Source organism: Osmerus mordax, chromosome 23 (genome assembly GCF_038355195.1).
Source record: "Osmerus mordax isolate fOsmMor3 chromosome 23, fOsmMor3.pri, whole genome shotgun sequence".
NCBI lineage: Eukaryota > Metazoa > Chordata > Actinopteri > Osmeriformes > Osmeridae > Osmerus > Osmerus mordax.
Window position 1 is genome coordinate 6,367,764 of NC_090072.1, and position 21,711 is coordinate 6,389,474.

At 46.2% G+C, this 21,711-nt stretch overlaps 1 protein-coding gene across 2 annotated transcripts in view; it reads left to right on the forward strand.

Moving 5' to 3' along the window:
* kcnip4a (potassium voltage-gated channel interacting protein 4a) overlaps window positions 1–21,711 on the forward strand; it is a 93,672-nt gene that overhangs the window by 6,444 nt on the left and 65,517 nt on the right. Inside the window, exon 1 of one of the 2 annotated variants that reach the window (XM_067261267.1) lies at window positions 16,473–16,827. The exons of the other annotated variant lie outside the window; for it this stretch is intronic. Within the exon in view, the coding sequence (XP_067117368.1) occupies window positions 16,743–16,827 (85 nt within the window). The 5' untranslated portion in view covers window positions 16,473–16,742. Of the gene's footprint in view, window positions 1–16,472; window positions 16,828–21,711 lie in introns of those variants that run through there. 2 annotated transcript variants of the gene reach the window in all.

Sequence of the window (21,711 nt, forward strand, 5' to 3'; positions counted from 1 at the left end):
GATGAGGACATTAATCATGAGGGAGATCCTTTGTTGTGTTATCGAATGCTAAAAGCTTGGGAACGTTCTGATGGAGAGCAACAGGCAACATCTATAAACCGTATGTAAATATATGTCTCTAATGGCTGGAAAGTGGTGGCACACAATGTGCCCAGAAGTCAAAACAGTTGGGAGTCTCATTTTCCGTTGCGTCATCCACGGTCTCTGTGACGACAGTGTTCCCAGACCTCTCTGGAGTCTCTCCCAGCGGAGTCGTGCCCTGCCGGGTGTTGATAAACAGGGATTAGCAGCTAAACGGCGCTCACAGCCCCGGGGCTTAGCATCGGAGTGGGCGGCCTAGCTAGCGGAGCCTTTCGCGAAACGGCTCAGAGTAACCTGTTGACGAACAATGAGGCTCAGCCCTGCCGTCATGGATACGGCCAACTGAGACGCCGCGTGAGGGTGTCTGTCGTCCGTCCGTCCGTCCGCCCGCCCGTCCCCCACATGAGAAGAGATGTCCTCCATCGCTGTGTGTGTGACTCATGTCCCTGTCTCAGAGGCGCGAGGTGTTGGGTCTTCTTCATCTATTTTTTACAAGCTTTGTGCTTTTACCCTGTGAATCTTACGGTGTCTGATTCTCAAACCAGCTGAGAAATACATCTGCCTCGGCCTTTTGATGTCACAGGCGCCTCAGCACCATGACCAGGCATTCCGCCCCATCCAATCGGCTTGTTGCCCTGACTTTCAAAATGGCGGTCTTAAATGTGTGTGTTTGTGTCTGTCAGTGGAAGGGTAACGGACTTCCTCCCCAGTGGGTTGCTGTTCCAGAGTTGGCCTGGCTCTCTATAAATAGGCCCTGCTGTTTGATACGTGCTTAGTCTGACACCCCCCCCCCCCCCCCCCCCCACGTCTTTTGCACCAGCCAGGGGCCAGAAATGACTTTGGTGCTTTGCTGCGTCTCTGCTCATACACAGTCGTTCTTGTCACAGAGCCAATTTAGCACCTCCGCGCCATCGCCCTGCGCGTGTCCGAGGTCTGACCCACTTCCTTGAGCCGGCGACACGACGGAAGTCAACGCATTCAGAATCCCACGTTCACGTTTCAATCACTTTTAAAGGTACTTTGGAGTTTTTTGTTCTTTTCATTCATGATTTTTCAATAGAGATGGTTTTATGCTTTTAAATGGAAAAATGTTAAGTCATGTCACCAGGGCATACGGACAAACTGTTGCGTCGGTGACATCCTGTAACAGCTAGTCATAGAAGCGAAGTACAGGACAGAGGTGTACGCTCACAGGCGTCTCTGCCCTTGCCTGTCGCACAGACCTGATGGGGGTTAAAGCCCTGACCTCTCCTGGTACCAGCTTAGCATAGCTGTCAGAAGACGATGACACAAGCACGGTCACTTCCAGTTAATAGCAGTCCCCTTTGTTCACTGTGTGGAGAGAAATTCGACTGTTTCTGTGCCTTAGAAGTGGAAAATATCAGTTACTTTAATACAAGTGTCATGCAGTTACTTATGCGGAATGGGCCGTCTTTACCAGAGCTGTATATCTGGACAAAATGTCAGCCTACTGGACACTGGCCATTCATTTGATACTACAGCTCCAGTAAAAGCCCAAAATGTTGGGAAGGTCAATTGTCCCAATCTTGAGTGAGGAACATAAGGGGCTAAGGCTGACGTGAGACTATATTTGATACTAAGCTGAAGGGATTTGAAGTTTGAAATGCCATACAGATAATACTCTCTTGACTTTGTTGACGCCCTCAAACAACTTGTGCGATTATACCTTCTAATTACACCCGAGTTATATTTAAGTGTTCATATCATTTCTGCTACCTAAGCACCACAGCATTTATAATAATAGAGGCAGGGCACCTTGTTGACTCACTGATTACCGGTCCTCATCAACACCCTGCTAATGGAACAGACATCAGAGAGAACACTATCTCTATTCATCTCTCTTGCTTTCTCCTTTTCAAGTACTTTGTCTCTCTGTTTCTCTCCTCTTTTTCTTTCTCATTCAGATTTGTCTTCTACTTTCTCTCGCCGTACGTCTCAATCTCCTAGTCTCTCTCTCTTCCTCCCTCCAGCAGAAATTAAATGGTGCATCAATGTGACCAGCGGGTCTCTGAGAGGCTTGTTCCTGCGCTGTAGAGGAGCTGCACCTTCCCTGTCAGAGCAGGATATCAGGAGCCTGATCATAGGACCAGGCTTTAGGACCCTGGTGGGACCCAGCTGTGAGTAGCTGGAACAGTTTTAACCAGGAGGGGGAAGGGGGGCTTGGGGGTAGGCAGCGCAGTGCCGTGCCAAAACGGGCAATTGAATTGTCGATAAAGGAATAGCAGAGAGTGGAAGTTGAGATGAAAGGATAGGGGGTGTCCGTGGAGGGGTAGATGAAGCGGGGGATAGCATGAGCGAAAGAAGGAGAGTGGCCAGAAAGAACGTGTTCTGGAAGAGGGACACTGTGCCATGTGGGTGAGACAGACACTGGAAATATATTGATAGGACAAGAGATTGATGGAGATAGGGAGACGGAGGGATGGATGAAAGGTAGAGGAGATGAAAACAGAGGGGGGGGGGGGAAGAGGGATAGGGAGTTTGGTGAGCTGCGTCTGTTCGACGCATGTTACCATGGTGTCCAATGGCATTCATCAAGTCTTATTATGGGCTCTTATTAGTCAGCTTGCTCCACTGACCTTTTTTCTGAGATACGGGTCGTAATTGGCACCATTTGCTTCCTCCTTCAGCCCGAATTACATCGGGTGTTTCTCACCTTCTTCGTCGCTACACATCGAGACAAACGGGTCGCATTTCATTTGTGTTCGCTTGAGGAGAAAACAAGGCAAAAAGTGTATCTGAGTACCTCAGGGAACCAGCATCCCCGCCCCGCCCCGCGTGTGGTGTGTGTGGTGTGTGAACTGAGAATGTAGGTCAGTAACCTGCAGTAGGGTCTCCGCCAAAAGTTCAAGCAAACAGATGAGTTAATGGAAAGATCTGCATCTCTCCTCTGCCTGCAGGGCTCTTTAGTGCAGCGAGATATACACTTTGTTATGACAGGTGACTCCAGCCCAATACTAACAGATTCGCCGACAAATTATAGCCTTCGTAAACACCTGCTGGCATTTTTCCTGTCCTCTTTGAACGAGTGTGGGGCAATAGCGCCTATTTTGGACGAGGGGAAGAAAAGATGGCACCTGTTTTTGCAGAAAACCTTCAGTGCTCCTGACTTCACTGAGCACTGGGGGGGGCTGTTTGAGGAGGAAAGTCCCTCGTTGATAACACCCAGAGGGACAAAGAGCCACCCACACTGATCCACCGGCGGTGCCAAAAACACCAGTGATCCAAGCTGGTGTGTACACAAGGGACTCTCCTTTCCAGGAAACGGGTGCTTCAGCTGTGTTATGGAGAGCTCTTCTGCCTTATCACCCTGCCCACGATTCTGTCTATGCTTCCAAAAGTGCTTACTGGCAATCCCCTCCGTAGATGAATTTCAGATGCGCTGGCGTCTCAGTAATTACATTGCTAATGATCATTCCGTCCGCAGCGTGACATGGTGAAAGGATTCCGCTGGCTGTCCTGGTGCTAACAAAGAGATTGTATGTATTCCCCCCCCTCTCCATTTTCTTAAGTTCAGGGCCTATCAAAGAAAGACCTGAGGTGAATTAGTGGAGCATATCTCTCCAGAGTTTAACGTGAGGGAATCGAAAGTGTATGACGCAGGCTTAAATGGTGACGTGTTGCATGCATTAGAAAGCAGCATGTCTGTTAGGTGCATCGCTATCTTCTGATACTTGGAAAGGAAGTGGAATGCTTAATGTACTTTATTGTAGCACCTTTCTCTTTCTTTCAACTTTGTCCTTCAGTGTTGTCACCAAGACAAGCACTCACGTGTCATTAAAAGACAGAGATGAGAGGGAGCTTGTTGTATACCATTTCCATATCCCTTCGTGTTCTAGAACAGAAAAAGCTCAAGTAAGATGTTTTAATTAAATTGCCATGTCTAAAGGTACTAACCGTTTTTTGGGGGGGAAGAGTTTTCTGCTCACCAAAATGGATCTGTGATTAGATTGCCGTCCCCTTTTACTACCTCTCCCTCTCTCGATTTTCCCAATTGGATACTTTCCTATATGAACCAACCAAACCCACTTGGTGGAGACATCCAATTAGTTAACTCTCTTGAGATGACCGTTTTCTGGGGTGATGTGGAATGATTTAGCCCACCTCCCTCATACTAATTGATTAGTGAAACACATCTTAACCCTGAGGTTTAGAAGTCTCTCGGGTGTCTAAGCTCTGTGGTGTTACCACCATCTCAGATGTGCTGCTGTGTGCTTAGTAGTAGGACCTACTGGAATAAATGGGTAATGTGTGTGCCCCCTTCAGAACTTTACTTGAACTCTTGAAGTTGATGCATTTCCCTTATTGCCAGTGAGCCACAACATGAGGGTTGTAGCTGTAATTTATATTGTGGCCCGTAGCATCCTGGTCCACAGGGAACTGCACTGAACGGTAGCTTGGCTGTATCCTAGCCGCCTCTGATTCATCACCAGTTACAGGAGAGGGGGAAAGTTCACTGGCTGGTAATTACAACCAAGCTCTGGGTTAGCTTCCCTGCTGCCATTTATTTGTGGAGGAAAGCAGGAGTGACCTTGGTTAAACAAGACTCCACATCCGCTGAACCGCTACTCCCAGCGAGGCCGGGACGTGGCTGTGGGCTGGCGATCCACTGTCCCAGTGCTCACCCACAGCAGTCTTAAAGGCAGATCTAGTAGGTTTGACATATTGAATTGTACAAGCGGCTGAAAACTTTAGCGTTCATGAAATAAGCCAATAAGTCTGAATGTGACTCCAGGTGATGGATGTAATCCATTCAATATGCCTCCTCCCTACCCTCTCCAGTTAATCATGGTCTCCCTCTATAGTCTCGAGTTGTCCCGTATCTCATAATTGTCTATCCTGTAGGTGACCTACAACATGAGCAGTGTCTCTTTCTCTTCCTTGTGCGTGAGAGTTATGATGTCTCCATAGAGGGTCTTCGTATTTAAAGACCTCAAAGGCCAGAGGGGGCAGTGAAAAAGGATACCGGTGGCTTCGGCCTCACAGGAAGTTCATTATGGTTTTTCCTCCAGCGAAAACGAAAGCTGAGCCCGCACTCCGTCAGCGATAGATGTGGGGCAGAGGGGGGGGGATGTCATTATCTTCTCAGGCCTCGAGGTGTTCATTACTCTCGGACTCTCATTTTCTCTTTTCTTTCCCCTCCTGGTCTTCCTCTCCCGTCAACCTCCCTCTGTCCCCCTCTCTCTCAGGAAGAGTGTCTCGTTTTATCTCTAAGAAAAGAACACTGCATATTTATTCTGTTTGTGTGCTCTTCCTTCTTCAAGCTGATGTAGGCTTCAGGTACCGTGTTTACTCAATGCCATGTTATATTTCAGTATCTGAAATATATCATAGTAAACACAACTGATCTGTGTCAAATGTATTCATGTGGCTAATATTACTCTTCATTTAGATTTTATGAATGTCCCTATCCTTTTTGTTCATTTTGGCATCCTTTCTCCAGACCTTGGATGTAATTTGGCTGGCTAACAGCTCAATGGCCAGCAACTAAACTGGGCCTTGGCCTTGGGGATATCACTACCCAGCTGTATATGACTACCATGCTGAATGGCATCTGTTTTGTAGGCACCAAGCCCCTTTAGTATACTTAAGGAGGCAGTGGTTGATGTGGCATGATTCAGTCTGTGCTGGTGGCTGGAATATCCCCATGTAAGAGTCCTTTCCCACCAGGGTCCTGTCGCCATGCTTCTAGTAAACCCTGAACTCAGGTAGAGAGCCCCGCAGGCCTCCATTGAGGACGGCCGACAGTGTGGCGCAGACACACTGCTGTTGACTGATCCGTAATGCACCCCAACTGTCATATTTCCTGCTACGACACTGGGATGTTTATGGTTCACTATGAGGGCTATGTGTTTGTAAACCTGCAGCATTATACTGTTACTGTTACAGCAACTCAGCAACTGGACACCCGCATTTGAATTTCCATCAGCAGTTTTGATATATGCATGAACATGCTGTGGGCTTGATGCACAGTGACATCAGCAGGACCTGCATGGCTTCACGACACTTCCTGGCCCCTCTGCTGGCTGCAGCCAGGAGAACATAAGGGCCCTATTTGATTATCCGGAGCAGATGACCTTCTGTGGACCCATCGGTCTAAATAGGAGAGCGGAGAGGTTGTGTCTCTGGTCCTTTGCCAGATGGGGAACAGCTCCATAAACTATGGCTTTGAGGGTCTGCTAATGATTCTCGCACCGGGATGTATTCCCCTAGCCTGGTCCTAACCAGACCCTAGTACATTTCATTTGTACAGAGGGTCTGGGATCGCTCCATTGACGAGTGTTAACTTCCTTGAAGGCGGGTACTCTGTTGAAATTAAAAACTATTGGATCTGCCCAGAGCCACTCTGATCTGTCATAACCAATCGCTAGCGTTCGCCTAGGGATGGGTATCGAGAACCGGTTCTTGTTTAGAACCGGTTCCCAGTGAATCGATTCCTTGGAATCGTTAGCAAAATTCCTTAACGATTCTGTTAACGATTCTCTGTGCCGTTGCGCATGCGCGAACTTTTATAGTTTATTCAGACACTGCAGCAAACATGGCAACTAGGAAGAAGCGTTCTAAAGTTTGGTTGTATTTCAAACGACAAATTGACAACAACGCCACTTGTAACGCGTGTAAAAAGTCTATTTCGTCGAAGGGAGGAAATACTACAAATATGAAGAAGCATTTGAACACACAGCTTGGAATGAAGTTACTGGAACGTCATGTGTTCGATGCATGCAGCAGCGCAGCTAACGTTCGCGCTTCATCTCTATCTAGGGTAGAGCTAAACTGCTCAAAAGTGATCACAACCACTTGTTACTGTGTGAAGCAATTTGCCTTTATTGTGTAGTCGATCTAGTTATCTTCTGTCCCGTCGTTTGAAGCATACATTTTAGCTCCGGCATTCGTCTCCCATTAGTATTGATCTGATTGATCATTTCACGTTATCGGGGCGGCGTGCGTTATCAGCAAACGTTCGCGTGTCCCATTATTAAACTGAGCATATCGATTTTTAATCCATTATTAAACTTAGCATTTTAATTGTTTAACCTTTTAATAGTCCTGTTAAATGAGCCTGAAAACGCCTAAACAACATACCCAAAGTACATTGAAAGCTGTTGTTGAACCATTTGGAGTACATGCATGTAAATGGTCTCTTTTGAAAGGTGACACTGAAGTTATTTCCCCTGTTGTTAGGACCCCTGTAAGTCCTACTGGTGTTGAGTAATAGAAGCTTGAACACAAGGAAACTGAAAGTTTCTATCTCCGACTACATTTTGTTTTGAAAACAGAGGCCTGTAGAGGCCTAGAGGTGGTAGGTATTAGCTCATTTCACAGCCAGTCAAAGCCAGTTTGAGAAATTCGTTTAAAACGAGTGTGTGTGTGGGGGGGTGCAGGACGCACAGACCTAGTTGGCTGTAGAGGGGAGAATCGATAAGGAATCGAATCGATAAGCAGGAATTGATAAGGAGTCGGAATCGTTAAAATCTTATCAATACGCATCCCTATGTTCGCCTTAGCCAATTCCTTCACCACTACTGTGACGGAGCGAGCTGCCGTAGCTGGAAAATCTAACTTTTCCCGAACCCCGTGGGGAGGAGGGCCACAACATCATGGCCACCAATAAAACTTAGCAAAGATTGTTCTTGCTCTGGCTTTAACTTTTGGATATTTGGCAGCGTTGTCACAACAGACCGAATGAATGGCTTCGCTCGCATCTTTCTCCGTTGCCATTACTGAACTACAACCCAAACTAACACACAACATCAACGTCATCGTTCTCAGCCACTCCCTCTGTTCGCTGATTGGCCCTACAAAAAATTGATTTGAGAAAACCGACTTATGTGCCGAATTCCCAGACCTAGTACAGAAGCAAAATCAACATTGAGCAGAAGTACGTAGGAGGGCAGAACCAGGCTAGTATTCCCCACACTGTAAAAAAAAAAAAAATTATATATATAGTATTTTTATAGCAAAGTTTTAATATTGGAGAGAACTAGTGTTGTACAGTAAACCTGTACTAAAAAGAGACACTCTTACATAGCTTCAGTGTTCCTGTGCATACATGGGAGACTCTGACAGAATGCCATCTCTGTAGCACTCCATCCAGTCCAGAACCCGGGGTCCTGAAGTCTCAACATTTACGATACTCTAACGATGCGATGTTAATATACCTCTCTGATCTAACGAGTCTGGCTAGCTGTCGTGACCTCTCAGGTGGGCTATGGCTACAATGGAGAGCTGGAGAGATGGTTGTTCTGCTAGGTTCTCCTGTCTCTGTACAGGAACTGCAGCTCTTTTGCAGTGATCGTTAAGGAGCCTAATGACGAATCATGGTCAGAATTATGTTGGCCCATGCTACACCCCTTCACCAAGTTTCATACAAATCGGGCTGGTAGTTTTTGCGTCATCCTGTTCACACACATACAGACCGACATGCAAACACACACACGGGAGAGAAAACATTACCTTCCTCCCTGCAGCGGTTTTGCCTGGATCGGAGGTCATAAACAGTGGGGCATCGGATCTATGTACGTTTTTTTTTTTTACTATTTTCGGATATGGTTTGTCCTTGCTGAAGGTAGAAATGATTACCCCGTTGGATTGTTTACAAGGCAAGTGACAAGATGCTGAACCTTTCACTTTCATCACCTTTTCTTTTGACCAGGAAATGGTTGAGACCGATTTGCCATAGAGAGAACGTCAGGGATTTCTTTTACAGTGCAGGCTTCAACAGAAGACCTACGGCTCCTGGGAGAGGATCCAAAGCTACCCACAAAACACAAAACCAGCAGTTAAAAAGAGGAACTTCAGTTTATCTCTCTAGTGAAGCTTTGCCAAATATGCCCTCTGTTCTCCTTTTATAGCCTGAGAACTTTTCAAGTTCACTGGAGATATGACTTTTACAGCTATCAAATGAGCAAAAAGTTGAGTCTGGGGCCTTATCTGTACTCCTATTCAAAAGACGCCATCTCAGTTAATAGCCTCCTCGGATACCTCAGCAGAGATTACCCAATCGGCTGGATGTCGTGTGCGGAATGACAGAGATATCCTGTCGTCTCACCAGTCTTGAGTGGCCATCATTGTTACACTTCTTTGTTCTCTCCAAGCACCTCATCAGAAAGTCGGATCTCTTGGGGATTATGTCAGTTTTGAACAATGAAATAACCTTTCAGAAATGAGCCACTCTCTCCTCCACACCAACACATGGAGGTGATGGCACAGGGCAGCTGAGTGGAGCTGGCACTGGTCAGTGGTAATAGATTCATAATATGCTGTGACAGATGCCACATGGTCAGTTTTGGAGTATCATGGCAAAAATCATGCCAGGAATATTAAATGGTTCTATGAAATCTAGAGTGATGGATAAGACTCGTATATTTTTTGCCAATATTTGTAAATATTTGCTTTTTGCTCTTTTAATTTGATTTTTTATACCTACTACATGGCTCTTTCCTTGCCTTGTCGCAAGAATTCCACCGCCCAGAATGACCTGTGTTATACTGTATAGAAGGCTCAATGGAATTGTCATGTAGAGAAACACCATACTGTTAGGCCTTCCCCCATAGGTGGGGGTAGTAATGCTAATGTTAGCAGACCAAATCAATAAGCTGAGAATGTTTTCTACCATACTAAGTAAACCTCTCCAATATGGCACCCCACATCAAGTCTGACTACCACTGATGACGGCAACGTGAAAACAACTGAAGAACTCAATTGCATTGTATTGCCATCCAATGGCCTCAAACCAATGGCCTCAAACCTCCCAAGATGGCTTGATAGGCACTTATCGCCCGGTCTCGGAAACACTTCATTTCGGAAGGGGAAGTATTTCTCCTCACCCGTTTGTGGAGAGCCCCTCAGGGGATGTTGCGGTGTCAAGGTTAAAGTCTCACTGTAATAAAGTCTGTCACCGAGAGAGAGAAAAGTCTGCATTGCAGCGAGGTGGCTGCTGCTCTCCCTACGTGCCGTGTGGGACTTTGAGGTGCTTTATTGGTTTGTAACGGCACACTTGTCATACATGGAGCTTCCTAGACGGCCAATAAAGGACTGGATGGGTGGATAAATGAACTTCGAGTGGTGGGCTGGGCCAAGGTGTTTTTTCTAGCATCAGCATGTTGAATGTTGGCACCAGGACATTGGAGTTCATGACTGGAAGACGGTGTCAATTACTATGAGGTCAAAGGTTGAGTTGGAATACCAGGCTGATGTAGCTAATGTCTCTGCTTGAAATGCCATGTCCCTTCGAGGGAGAACAATATTTTGTTTTTAGCCCTTTAGTTCCTACACTAAGCATGCGCGTATAGGTCGATATTGTATGTTGATTGCTGTTTTGTTCTTAATGGTACAGTAAAAGCTTTGAGGAGACGCAAACCCTTCCCTGAATGCTAACTCGATCTAGCGAGTGTAGAGCAGAAGACGTCATCAATCCCCTGGTTTATGGGGTTGTTAAGCATGGATAGGCCGCGCCGGCCAGGGCTCCTTTCATACAGCCTCGTCATTAGGTCGTTTTCTCTGTCTCAGAAATCGATCTGACTTCCAACCAAATGATGCCGTCGGCCAGCTTTATCTGTCATCCAAGTCTCCAGAGTGGAGTCGCTCATGCCTGCCCGTGCTCTTAGTGACTTCATGCAGGTCCATGGATGTCTGACAGATTGTTTATCTCCCCATAGACACTTGTCATTAGGGATGCGTATTGATAAGATTTTAACGATTCCGACTCCTTATCGATTCGATTCCTTATCGATTCTCTTATCGATTCTCCCCTCTACAGCCAACTAGGTCTGTGCGTCCTGCACCCCCCCACACTCACACTCGTTCTAAACGAATTTCTCAAACTGGCTTTGACTGGCTGTGAAATGAGCTAATACCTACCACCTCTAGGCCTCTACAGGCCTCTGTTTTCAAAACAAAATCTAGTCGGAGATAGAAACTTTCAGTTTCCTTGTGTTCAAGCTTCTATTACTCAACACCAGTAGGACTTACAGGGGTCCTAACAACAGGGGAAATAACTTCAGTGTCACCTTTCAAAAGAGACCATTTGCATGCATGTACTCCAAATGGTTCAACAACAGCTTTCAATGTACTTTGGGTATGTTGTTTAGGCGTTTTCAGGCTCATTTAACAGGACTATTAAAAGGTTAAACAATTAAAATGCTAAGTTTAATAATGGATTAAAAATCGATATGCTCAGTTTAATAATGGGACACGCGAACGTTTGCTGATAACGCACGCCGCCCCGATAACGTGAAATGATCAATCAGATCAATACTAATGGGAGACGAATGCCGGAGCTAAAATGTATGCTTCAAACGACGGGACAGAAGATAACTAGATCGACTACACAATAAAGGCAAATTGCTTCACACAGTAACAAGTGGTTGTGATCACTTTTGAGCAGTTTAGCTCTACCCTAGATAGAGATGAAGCGCGAACGTTAGCTGCGCTGCTGCATGCATCGAACACATGACGTTCCAGTAACTTCATTCCAAGCTGTGTGTTCAAATGCTTCTTCATATTAGTAATATTTCCTCCCTTCGACGAAATAGACTTTTTACATGCGTAACAAGTGGCGTTGTTGTCATTTTATCGTGTGAAATACAACCAAACTTTAGAACGCTTCTTCCTAGTTGCCATGTTTGCTGCAGTCTAGAGCCTAGAGCTGTCCTACAGAAATATCTGTCTCTTATCAAATTTGGTCCACATGAGAATATAGCAGAATGTAGCCTGTTACCATTGAAGACACTTTTTTTCTGTAATGGTGGTGCATTCTGGGAGGGTTGCCATCCAGAATTCCAGAATTGTGTGAGAAGTTATATTTTATTTAGGTAAAGGTTATTTGTATCATGAAAAAGATGAATCATAAAAATAACCGCAGAACCTAACCTTACTTATTTACTTATGGGAATTTAGGTTTAGGGTTTAGATGAGCTTGCATTTTGGTCTGAAATAGATGGGGCTTTTCACCACAGAGATTTACCAGTTTAATGTCACCGGGAACATGTTGGCAATAATGCATCCAATTACCTATCCGTTTGTGAGGCTGATGAACAGTTCTCGCAGCCAGAGTTTCTGGGCAGAGAGCCCAGCCTTACTGTCCCATCTGAACGTAGATGCCTCATGCAGTGTTGATGGTCGACGGGTATTTGTCATTTCTCATCCCGGTGAAACCCAAAGTGTGGATGTGTTTACTTGCACAGGGCTCAGGGGGTGGATGCCAGGGTGGAAGATAAAAGGTTGGGCTCTGCTCAGCATGGATACTGTTTTCACATGTTGATACTGTATGTTATCCGGTACATTGTTAAATGAATGATGAAGCCATCAGTAGTTGGTTGAGGTCATTATTATCCACTGATGATTTCCTCTCATGTACAAATGGATAGCCATTAAATCTTCACTCTTTACTCCTCTACAAAATGCATTTTTACTTCCAATAGACCGGGTTAAACTCGGTGCTTTCAGAGAGGGAAATGGAAAAAGTGTTGATGGCTGTCATCTCTCCATGGGCCCAGCATTGTTCTCCAGAAGGATCAATAACTCTGCCATGGTTAATTCAGTAGGCAACATTGTGAGGGAAGAAAAAAAACATACTGGAATTTCTAGCATATGGGTTCAGTTTTAACAGTAAAGAAAATACACTGCAACAATGACTTGTTCTGGTAGTATTAATCACCATGACAGCATCCAAGCCCACACGAGCGACTCATTTCCACTTTTGTCAGCTTCTGTCAACCGTACTGCCTATTCCAGCTTACTTGGCAAATAGTATGTTACATCCTTCTTCATGGTTCCTGAATCTATAAACGTGTGTTAGACCATCCAACCGCTGATTTTTGACACAGCAGTGGTAATATTTCTGACAGTGGTCATCCCTCCCCTGTTCTCTCTCTTTTTTTAATCTACACCTCACTCTGTACTGTACTGAATACATTTATCTTCTTCTACCACCTCCTCCTCCTCCTGAAGTGGTTGCTGTGGGGGGGGGTATATTCCCTGGTGTTTGCCTGCTCCTGGGGGGCTGGTGTTTGCCCGCTCCTGGGGTGCTGGTCGGGAGGTCACAGAGCCACGGTTGAGCCGTTAATATTTCAGTGCCGCACAAAATCCACAGCTCTGCTGGTTCATGTTTCCTCGCGGCAGGAACAGACTTGAGAGCAGGTCTCATTTATGCGGCCCCCACCATCCCAGGGCACCTAGGAGGTGGGCTGAGGCTGGGGTTACCAGAACTTTGATGTGGGAAAGGGTAAATGAACAGAAATTGAAGTACTGATTTGCTGTGGTAGAGTTGGAAGGTTTCCACTCATTTAATCAGTTCTCAGCTTACTGTAGTTGCAGTTCCCACCAAGCAGAACACGTATTTATCTTCAAATATGGCCCTCTGTCAGGATAACACAGTTCAGAATGATGAATTAGTGCAGCGTTTGAGTCTGATCCGAACCGAAATGTGAGAGATGTGAACCAAAGAGCATCAGCCATCTACGAAGAAAAATTCCCTTCACTGTTAACGGTATGCACAGTAGCTCTCTGAAGAGCCTCTGCACATTACCACTCACATCCATTTCAGTCATCAGCGCCATAGGGATTCTCGTCATGGGATTCCCATTAAGGTAAACATGACTTGTCTTGTGAGTGACCTGCCTTATATGGACATGGAATGCGATTATGTGTTGCATACGTCACACAAGTTATAGGTTGTACGGGAAGCTGCCAGGGTGATCTATGAACTCTGTGACCCCAGACTTGGTCTGCATGCACGCAATACCTGAGTGATCCTCATGGTGTGACCGCCGTTGCTCTGTCAACGGCCTCCACTCACACGAGTCCCTGACCATCTGGTCACCTCTGAATTGTCATGGTTACAAGCCCAAGCGTGGCCAGGAAGCAAAACAAGGTGCAACACAGCAACCTTGAAAGACCCCATTCGACCTTGAAATACCCCAATAGTCTTGTGGACTGGGAAGGAATTCTGCTAAACTTTGACGGGGCCCCTTTTGTTTACTGGAAACATGGTTGGGTGAGAGTTGAGAGAGCTGCACAGATGCAAATCTTTCCCCTGAGGAATGGTGCATTCACAGATAGATATTGGACAGATGCCCACTGAGCACACATGGACTGTAGCACTCACACACAGACACTCACACACACACACACTCACACACACACACCCACACACACACACACACACACACACTCACACTCGCGCACACACACACTCACACAGACACACACACACTCTCTCTCTCTCTCTGCTGGACCCCATCTGAGTGTCTTTACTTCCCCAGGGGCTGGGTGTGGACTCTGAGCTGCCATGGAGAGCCTGGGAGCTGACTTAATTCCTCAGCGTATCAGCATGATTGAAGTGGTGTGTGTGTGTTTGTGTGTCTCTCAACTCTGTGCTAGATCTGCGGGACTTTTTAAAGGTAAACAAGGAGAGAGCTTCACCGAGCATCAGCTGTTGCTGTCAGTTAAAAATATAGAATTGAATGCACTGTAAAAAATATAATTTATATAAAAAACATATTTTTTTATAAAATATAATTTCTTGACATTCTATGTCCAGTCTGAAGGGTTTTGACTAATGACTGTCCTAAGGGGCCATCTCTACTTTTGAGTGCCTGATTGTTGACGGTCTGGGTGGAGCATTTCTAGTACTCATACCCCTTTTCCACCAAGGCAGTTTGAGTGTCAGTCCGGAGCCGGTGTCCAATCTCGAACCAGTTCCATCACAGGCTCCTAGCTGCTCTTAGGAGGAACACTACACCCCCGCCCTGTCCTCAATCTGCCCTCCTCTGTCCTCAATCTGCCCTCCTCTGTCCTCAATCTGCCCTCCTCTGTCCTCAATCTGCCCTCCTCTGTCCTCAATCTGTCCTCCTCTGTCTGAAATCTGCCCTCCTCTGTCTGAAATCTGAATCCATGTGTCTCATGGACCAGAAAGCAGGAAACCGCAGCGTCTCAGCAGAGACTATTTCACTCGGGGGATGCACCCTTCCATCCACACGCCTAATCCCATGTGCTTACTGGGATTTCCTTTTCACTGTACTGTCTGAGAAAGAAAATGAACACAAACTTGACTGTTATTTTTACACCTGAGCGTAACAACCTCACATGGACCCTTAATGAATCAGAAGACCTCGAGCAGTTCTCACTTGTGGCCCAAGGGACAGTCTTGAAATAACAAGGGGGGACGAAGGCAGATCTGTCACATTAATGGCAGTGTAGATTACTCAGTGTTAGAGGGGGGGGCTGGAGTTAATGACAGCTCTTTCAGAAGAGGACCAGTGGCATTGATGGATGCCAGTCTTTGAGGTAGAGGGCTAATTAGCAGGGATGTACTGAGTCTCTGATGTAACTGCCGTCTATTGGAGCCGGCGGTGCCATTTCAAGCATGGCTAAAAGATAGGCCCCACAGGCTGTTAAAAAAACTACAACAAAACAAGAAAAATCTCTCCTAACAACCTTTGTCAGATGACGTTTCCTTGAAATCATTAGTCTCCCTTGCCCTTTACGTCTGGCCTCTCTCTCTCCCCCACTCCATCTCCTCCTTACTCCTCTCTCTCTCTTGCACTCAATCTCCACTTTCATCCTCTCTCTCTCACACTCCATCCCCTCCATCATCTTCCCTCTCTTTCTCCACCTCCTCCATCATCCTCTCTCCCCACCTGGATCATGTTTCCTTCTATTGACGCCGTCCCTCACTCACTCTGGGTTTGATCGTGGTGTGACACGTCATGTGACAGGCCCCTAATCGTCTGTCATCGCTGATTCATTCGAGCGTTGGACACTTCCCCCGCCTCTCCTTTCTCCTGCCCGTCTACTCTTCACTCCTTCTCCTACCTGTTTAAAAAATAAAAATTACCGCCTCCTCTCTCTCTCCCTCTCTCCATCTCCCCAGGGCCGATCAGGCCCCTCCTTCTTTGGCAACTGTCTGTGAGGGCAAAACATCCACAGATGGTGCTGTGTGGAGTGAGCAGACGGTGTAGTACGAGAGCCTCGTGTGTCTGTGTGTGTGTTTTAGGAGGGGAGAGACAAAACTAGAGCAAGAGTGGTGAACCACTGTGCGGAATAGATAGTGTGAGAGCAAGAGAGGGAGAGAGAGGGCGAGAGAAGGAGAGAGACATTTGACACCATAGTAAAAGAGACCGATACTATAAAACAGAACAGAGTGAGAGAGAGAGAGAGAGATAGGAGGAGGAGCAACAACAGGAAAGTCAGTCCAGGAGAGGATAGGCTCGGTTGTAAAAGAAAAAAATTAACGAATGGAGGGAGGGAGGGGGGAGTAAAAGAGAGAGAGAGAGAGAGCAGCCTTACTGGGACCTGGAGAGAAACCGCTGGTGAGGAAATATTAATCAGCTGACTGCTGAGAGGAGAGCGTCCCGGCGCTTACAGCAGAGAAGACCAGCCCTGGCGCCCAGCCTCGGAGCTCTTGGAGCACACACTGGAGACCGGACCCTCACTGCTCTCCACACGCACGAGCCGGCGCGGCCGCCACGCTCGCACACCAGGGCCAAAAACGAGAGCACAAACCCAGGTGCGGAGGGAGAAGAGGCATCCTGTCAGTGTGGGAGGACTGGAGGTCTGGAAGGAATTGAGAGAGAAAGGGAGGACCATTGACAGGTTGGAACCCTGAAGAGCCCCTCCGTCGCTGACCTCCCCGAGCCAAGATGAGCTGCAGGAAGAGGTGCAAGAGACAGATCTTTAAATGTGCCCACTACCTGTACAGGTTCATCACTGGGACTCTCAACACAGGTAAAGTTTACGACGGCTTGGACAGACATGCTCTCATTCAGTCACAGTTTTCTCTATCTGGACAGGGACCTGACAGTTTTGCTCGTCCTCGTGATGGGAACCGGTGTTCCTGGCTTTCGTCATGTGTACATGTGTGACTCGCTTGTTTAGGGCGACTTGATCCACAGGGCTGTAAAATAGAGTGAGGAGAAATGCATGCATGAACCCCCAAACTGACACCTTTACTGCCTCGCTGGTTCACTTTTTACTGCTGCCGTTGTTTCCTGTAGAACTCTTAAGAGGCTCCTTTCAGAGAGACATTTAACAGTTTTGGCTTGTGCTTGTTAGAGGACCCAGGTGTTGTGTGTGTGTGTGTGTGTGTGTGTGTGTGTGTGTGTCAGAAAGGTTAATATATAAATAATGGCAGTGGGGATAAGTGAAGGATGAGAGGATATGTGAGGGGACTGAAGGGATGCTTGATCCTCTAATCTGATGACTCACAGAGCAGGTGCCTTGAAATCCACCCCACATCTACCTCTTCCAATACCATCCAAGCTTCCTAGGGTGCACAGCTACGACAGGGATTCAATGCCAGCTACAACCTTCGAGACTTAAGTGTACTAACAAAGCTTAATAAAGACTAAGTACCCCCCCACAATGTGCTATACATAGATCATTCTAGACATGTGCATCCTTTTCACTGTTTCTCAATACCCCATCATACTTCACAAGTGCATGTGCTGTTTTCAGTCATTAACTGTCGGTAGGAAAGCCTTTTAACAACCTCAGAGTATACCTATCTTCATTAACAAGTAATACATAAGGCTGTTTTGCAGATAAGGATCTAATATAGAGTATTTACTCACTGAAAAGTGCCTGGAGTGTTTCCAGGATCATGCAGCGATATGTTAAGTCTGATCCGAAATGACTACGGTACAAATCAGGTGAACGGTGTAGGACTGTAGTTTGGACTTCATATTGAGAGTTGACAGCAACAGATTCCAAACACAAATACCATACTTGAAATGAACTCTAGACCTTTTATCTGCTCCTTGTCAATGAAATAACGAACTCCCTTTATGAGGGAATAACATACACCTGGCCATGGAACAGCTGAGCAGCCAATTGTCCAATTATTTTTGGTCCCTTAAAAAGGGGGGGGGGGCACATATAAAAGGTGTTGTAATTCCTACACCGTTCACCTGATTTGGATGTAAATACCCTGAAATTAAAGCTGAAAGTCTGCACTTAAAGCACATCTTGATTGTTTCATTTCAAATCCATTGTGGTGGTATACAGAGCCAAAATGATGAAAATTGTGTCAATGTCCAAATACTTATGGACCTAACTGTACACATAAACTTTGACAGGCTGTCATTGATCCAATTCATTCCCAGAGGCCGTTGCCGCTTCATAAGCACATATTGATAAAAGTGCTGTCTGCATCGTGATAATGAAGCAACAGCTTGAACTGGATTCCTAAGGGATTCTATTAGATTACATCAAATAGCCATGTATAGGGGTTCAACACAGAACAAAGGCAACCTTCAGAGATTTATGGGAATAATGCAATCCATTTAATGATATCATGCAGTCAGTCAATTTAGTGGCTACTTATGCATTATTCAGTCAACAATTTGAATTCTCTATTCTTGGTTTTCTTTACTGCATGTTGCTAGGCAGCCACTGTTTCTGAATTTCTTAACCATCACTTTAACCCTCCTGCTGTGTTCAAGTTGAATTTGTCCATGTTTTCACAAGTTTTTTTTCTTTGAAAGATTTAGTCCGTTAATTTAATCTGATTGTCATTAGGTTCCATGACTTTGGAAAAACATTTGAGATGTTTTAATTTACTTTTGTAAACCTGTGGTGTTCCCAGTCAATCATGACCTGTCTTTAGAAATGAAGAGGGAAGATGACAGTTAATGTTTATGTTCAGACACATGCCCATGTCCCATCAGAGAGACATACTTCCTCTCCCAGACTCCCACATGCTTATATTTTTCTTCTGAGTGTGGGTAATAGTCTAAATAAACCATACATGATGATTTTTCTTCTCAGAAAAGAGTCTTGTGGTGAGCTCAGGTCAATGAGGCTTGCATTAATATAGTAGAAGATCAAAACGTATAATGTTCACTAAAATTAAAATTGATAAAACATGATCAAATATTTGTCATCTATGAATATATAATCAGCTGTAATGGGGTGGTCTTTTGGACCTGGAACACAGAACAAATTCGAATGAAATGAACACAACTGGAGGGTCAAGTACGATAGTGCCTTGGAAGCACTTCATGAACACATGAATCGGTTGCAGTCGCTAACATTCCGCTACCCAACATTCCAGAGGGAGAGTTGGCACAATACAACGTTCAGTCTTTGTGCATGAATGTCTTGAAGGTTCATTGTCCTTGTCTCACACAGTTTTTGGCTCTAGATTTAGATCTAGAGTTGTTGACCCCGGTTCCATCGATTCTCTGAACCCACACTCTATTTATTATTGATAAGTATAGATAAACAGTCCAGCAGTATGTCTCTGTGGAGGACATTCTGGTCCTTTCCTGCTGAGTCTAAGAAACTGTGTTCTATTGATCTTAGCCACCTAGTCACAGACAGTTTATCACTTGATAAGTAAGCATGGCCTCGCGTCACATGCCAACAAGTGTGTGCTGAGAGCTAAAATGGCAAACCTTTTTAATGAACCTAAGAGGTTAGCTAACAATATGGTTATTAGGTCTGTGCTCTTGGGCACTCTAAAGTAGGCCCTGCTTTGCTATTCAGATAATGAATGGTTTGGAGCACGGCTACTGCCGTGTGGGTGTGGGTGACCAGGGGAACGGAATGATAGATGACATATGTTAGCGGACCATGGGTTTATAATTGAGCGGGTCGTTGTCGTAGAACGGACCCACTGCAGCTGCTTCATTGATCACTTACTCTCTCAGGCGCAGCCGGAGCAGGGCTTGTGGTGAAGACTGGCTCGTGTCACGTGATGTAGTGTACCGCACTCTCTCTCCAGTATCCCGGGTGTTGGTACTATTGAGATGCAAGGTAGAAGCTGCTGGAACAAGGTGACTCTTGGTGAGTTTTAGTGTTAGGACTCGGCTCAGGGCTGGGGGCTGAACGTGCTTCTCATTTCCTAACATACAGGAGAGTCCAAAAGCTCGACAGTGAAACGGAGACAGGCTAATCTCGCACACCACAAGCCACCGGAGAGAACCGTTGGGTTTCCGACCTGCACTGCTCACAAGGCGACGGTGATAATGCGTTCGGTACAGTAGACCAGCTGTTCAATTTGTATTCATGTCACTTTCTATGTTGGCAGCCGCTCTCCGGCAGGCCTTGAATTTTTCAGCAGTGCCCCGCCCCCGAGGAAGAGAGGAGGAAACAAATCAGAGATGAACAGGATCTCCGCTTGTGACACAAAAGAGCCCTGTCAGCACTCTTCAATATATTCAAACAGCCGGGATTTATCCTTTGTTTGCACCGGGGTAATACTTAACACCTTTGACCTCATCAACGTTGCCCAGGGAGATTAGGGGGGAATTAGGGGATGATGTGGTCGATCTATCCCGCCATGCTGGATGTCTTGAAGCGATTTATACAGTTTACACTTAGGTTTACCGTTTTGGCACGTGATTTGCTATCCTGTGGATGAGTTCCGGCCTCAGCGACAAAGCCGCGTGTCTTGTGCGTTTTCCTCCGCGGCGCTCTCCAGCGCCCCCTCCTGGCGGTGCAGCGGGGTGTGGACTTGCCCCCCCCCCCCCTCCCGCGTCACAGCCGTGTTTCCTGTCTCCAGTCCACCGCCTCCTGACCAGTGGAGCCGGCAGCAGCGCGGGCTCCTGTAATGCATCATCCGCTCTCAGGACGACAGGCTCAGATCCCTGGCACTGATTCCAGAACATTGCCTGCTCCCCCCCCCCCCCCCCCCCCCCCCCTCCATCCCTCCCCACACTCCCCTGTCACCAAAAGAACTTTCCCTAGTTTGTCGGTTTTTTTGAGGTTGTTGTGTTTATTTCCCAGTTATATCTTTCCCGGGCAAGTTTGATTTGTGGTGCAGTAACTTTCTTTTTTTTTTTATTCTTCTAAACTGAGAGATCACCAGAGAGAGGCCGGGGCGCTCTTGTAAACAGTTCAAATGGCTCCCATTGATTTCAAGTAATTTGATTTAGCTTGTCAATGCAATTCCTTTGTGTGCTATGAAGACGAATATTTCCAGGTCTTTTCATTTTTTTTGTCGTTTGGTTGGGAAGTATTTTGTTATGTTGGGAGTTTTGCACTGGAAGCTGCTTTGTACTTGTCAAAAATACATTTGTCTGCTGGCATTAAGAAACAAGAGGTTTTGTGTAGCACTCACTGTATTTAGTTGTATATCAAACTTGGTGCACGTACACACCGGCTGTGTGTGGGCATGTTTAAGTGCTAAGATCCTGTATGTGGATATATCAACACGTGTGCCCGAAGTGGCCGACCCTTCTACATTTCCCTCTGCAAGGCTTCCCGACAGCCATTAGCAGGTCCTGTTCCACCTGTGCCCAAGGGACAGCACGCTCAAGGCCCACAATCCCCTGACCCCACACTGAATATTTGATATGCGGCAGGCAGATTGGGTTGTCATGCCTCTGCAGACGTGTTTCTGTTCCGTGTGGGCAGACGAGGTTCACCGTTGAACTGCCCTGTCCACACTACCTGGACCCAAAACCTGAGAAACGTAAGCCTCTGCTGTCGTCATTCCAGTTCCCATTTTCAGTTGAACCCGTATGAACTCAATTATTTTCACATTTATGTTAAAACAATTGGACTTGGAAATGACACACTTGATTAAGTCAGTGGTTGTTTTGCTTGTGTTTATAAAGCGCCATTCTCGGCTCAGAACGTCTCCTATTTTATTTGGACAGGCACAAC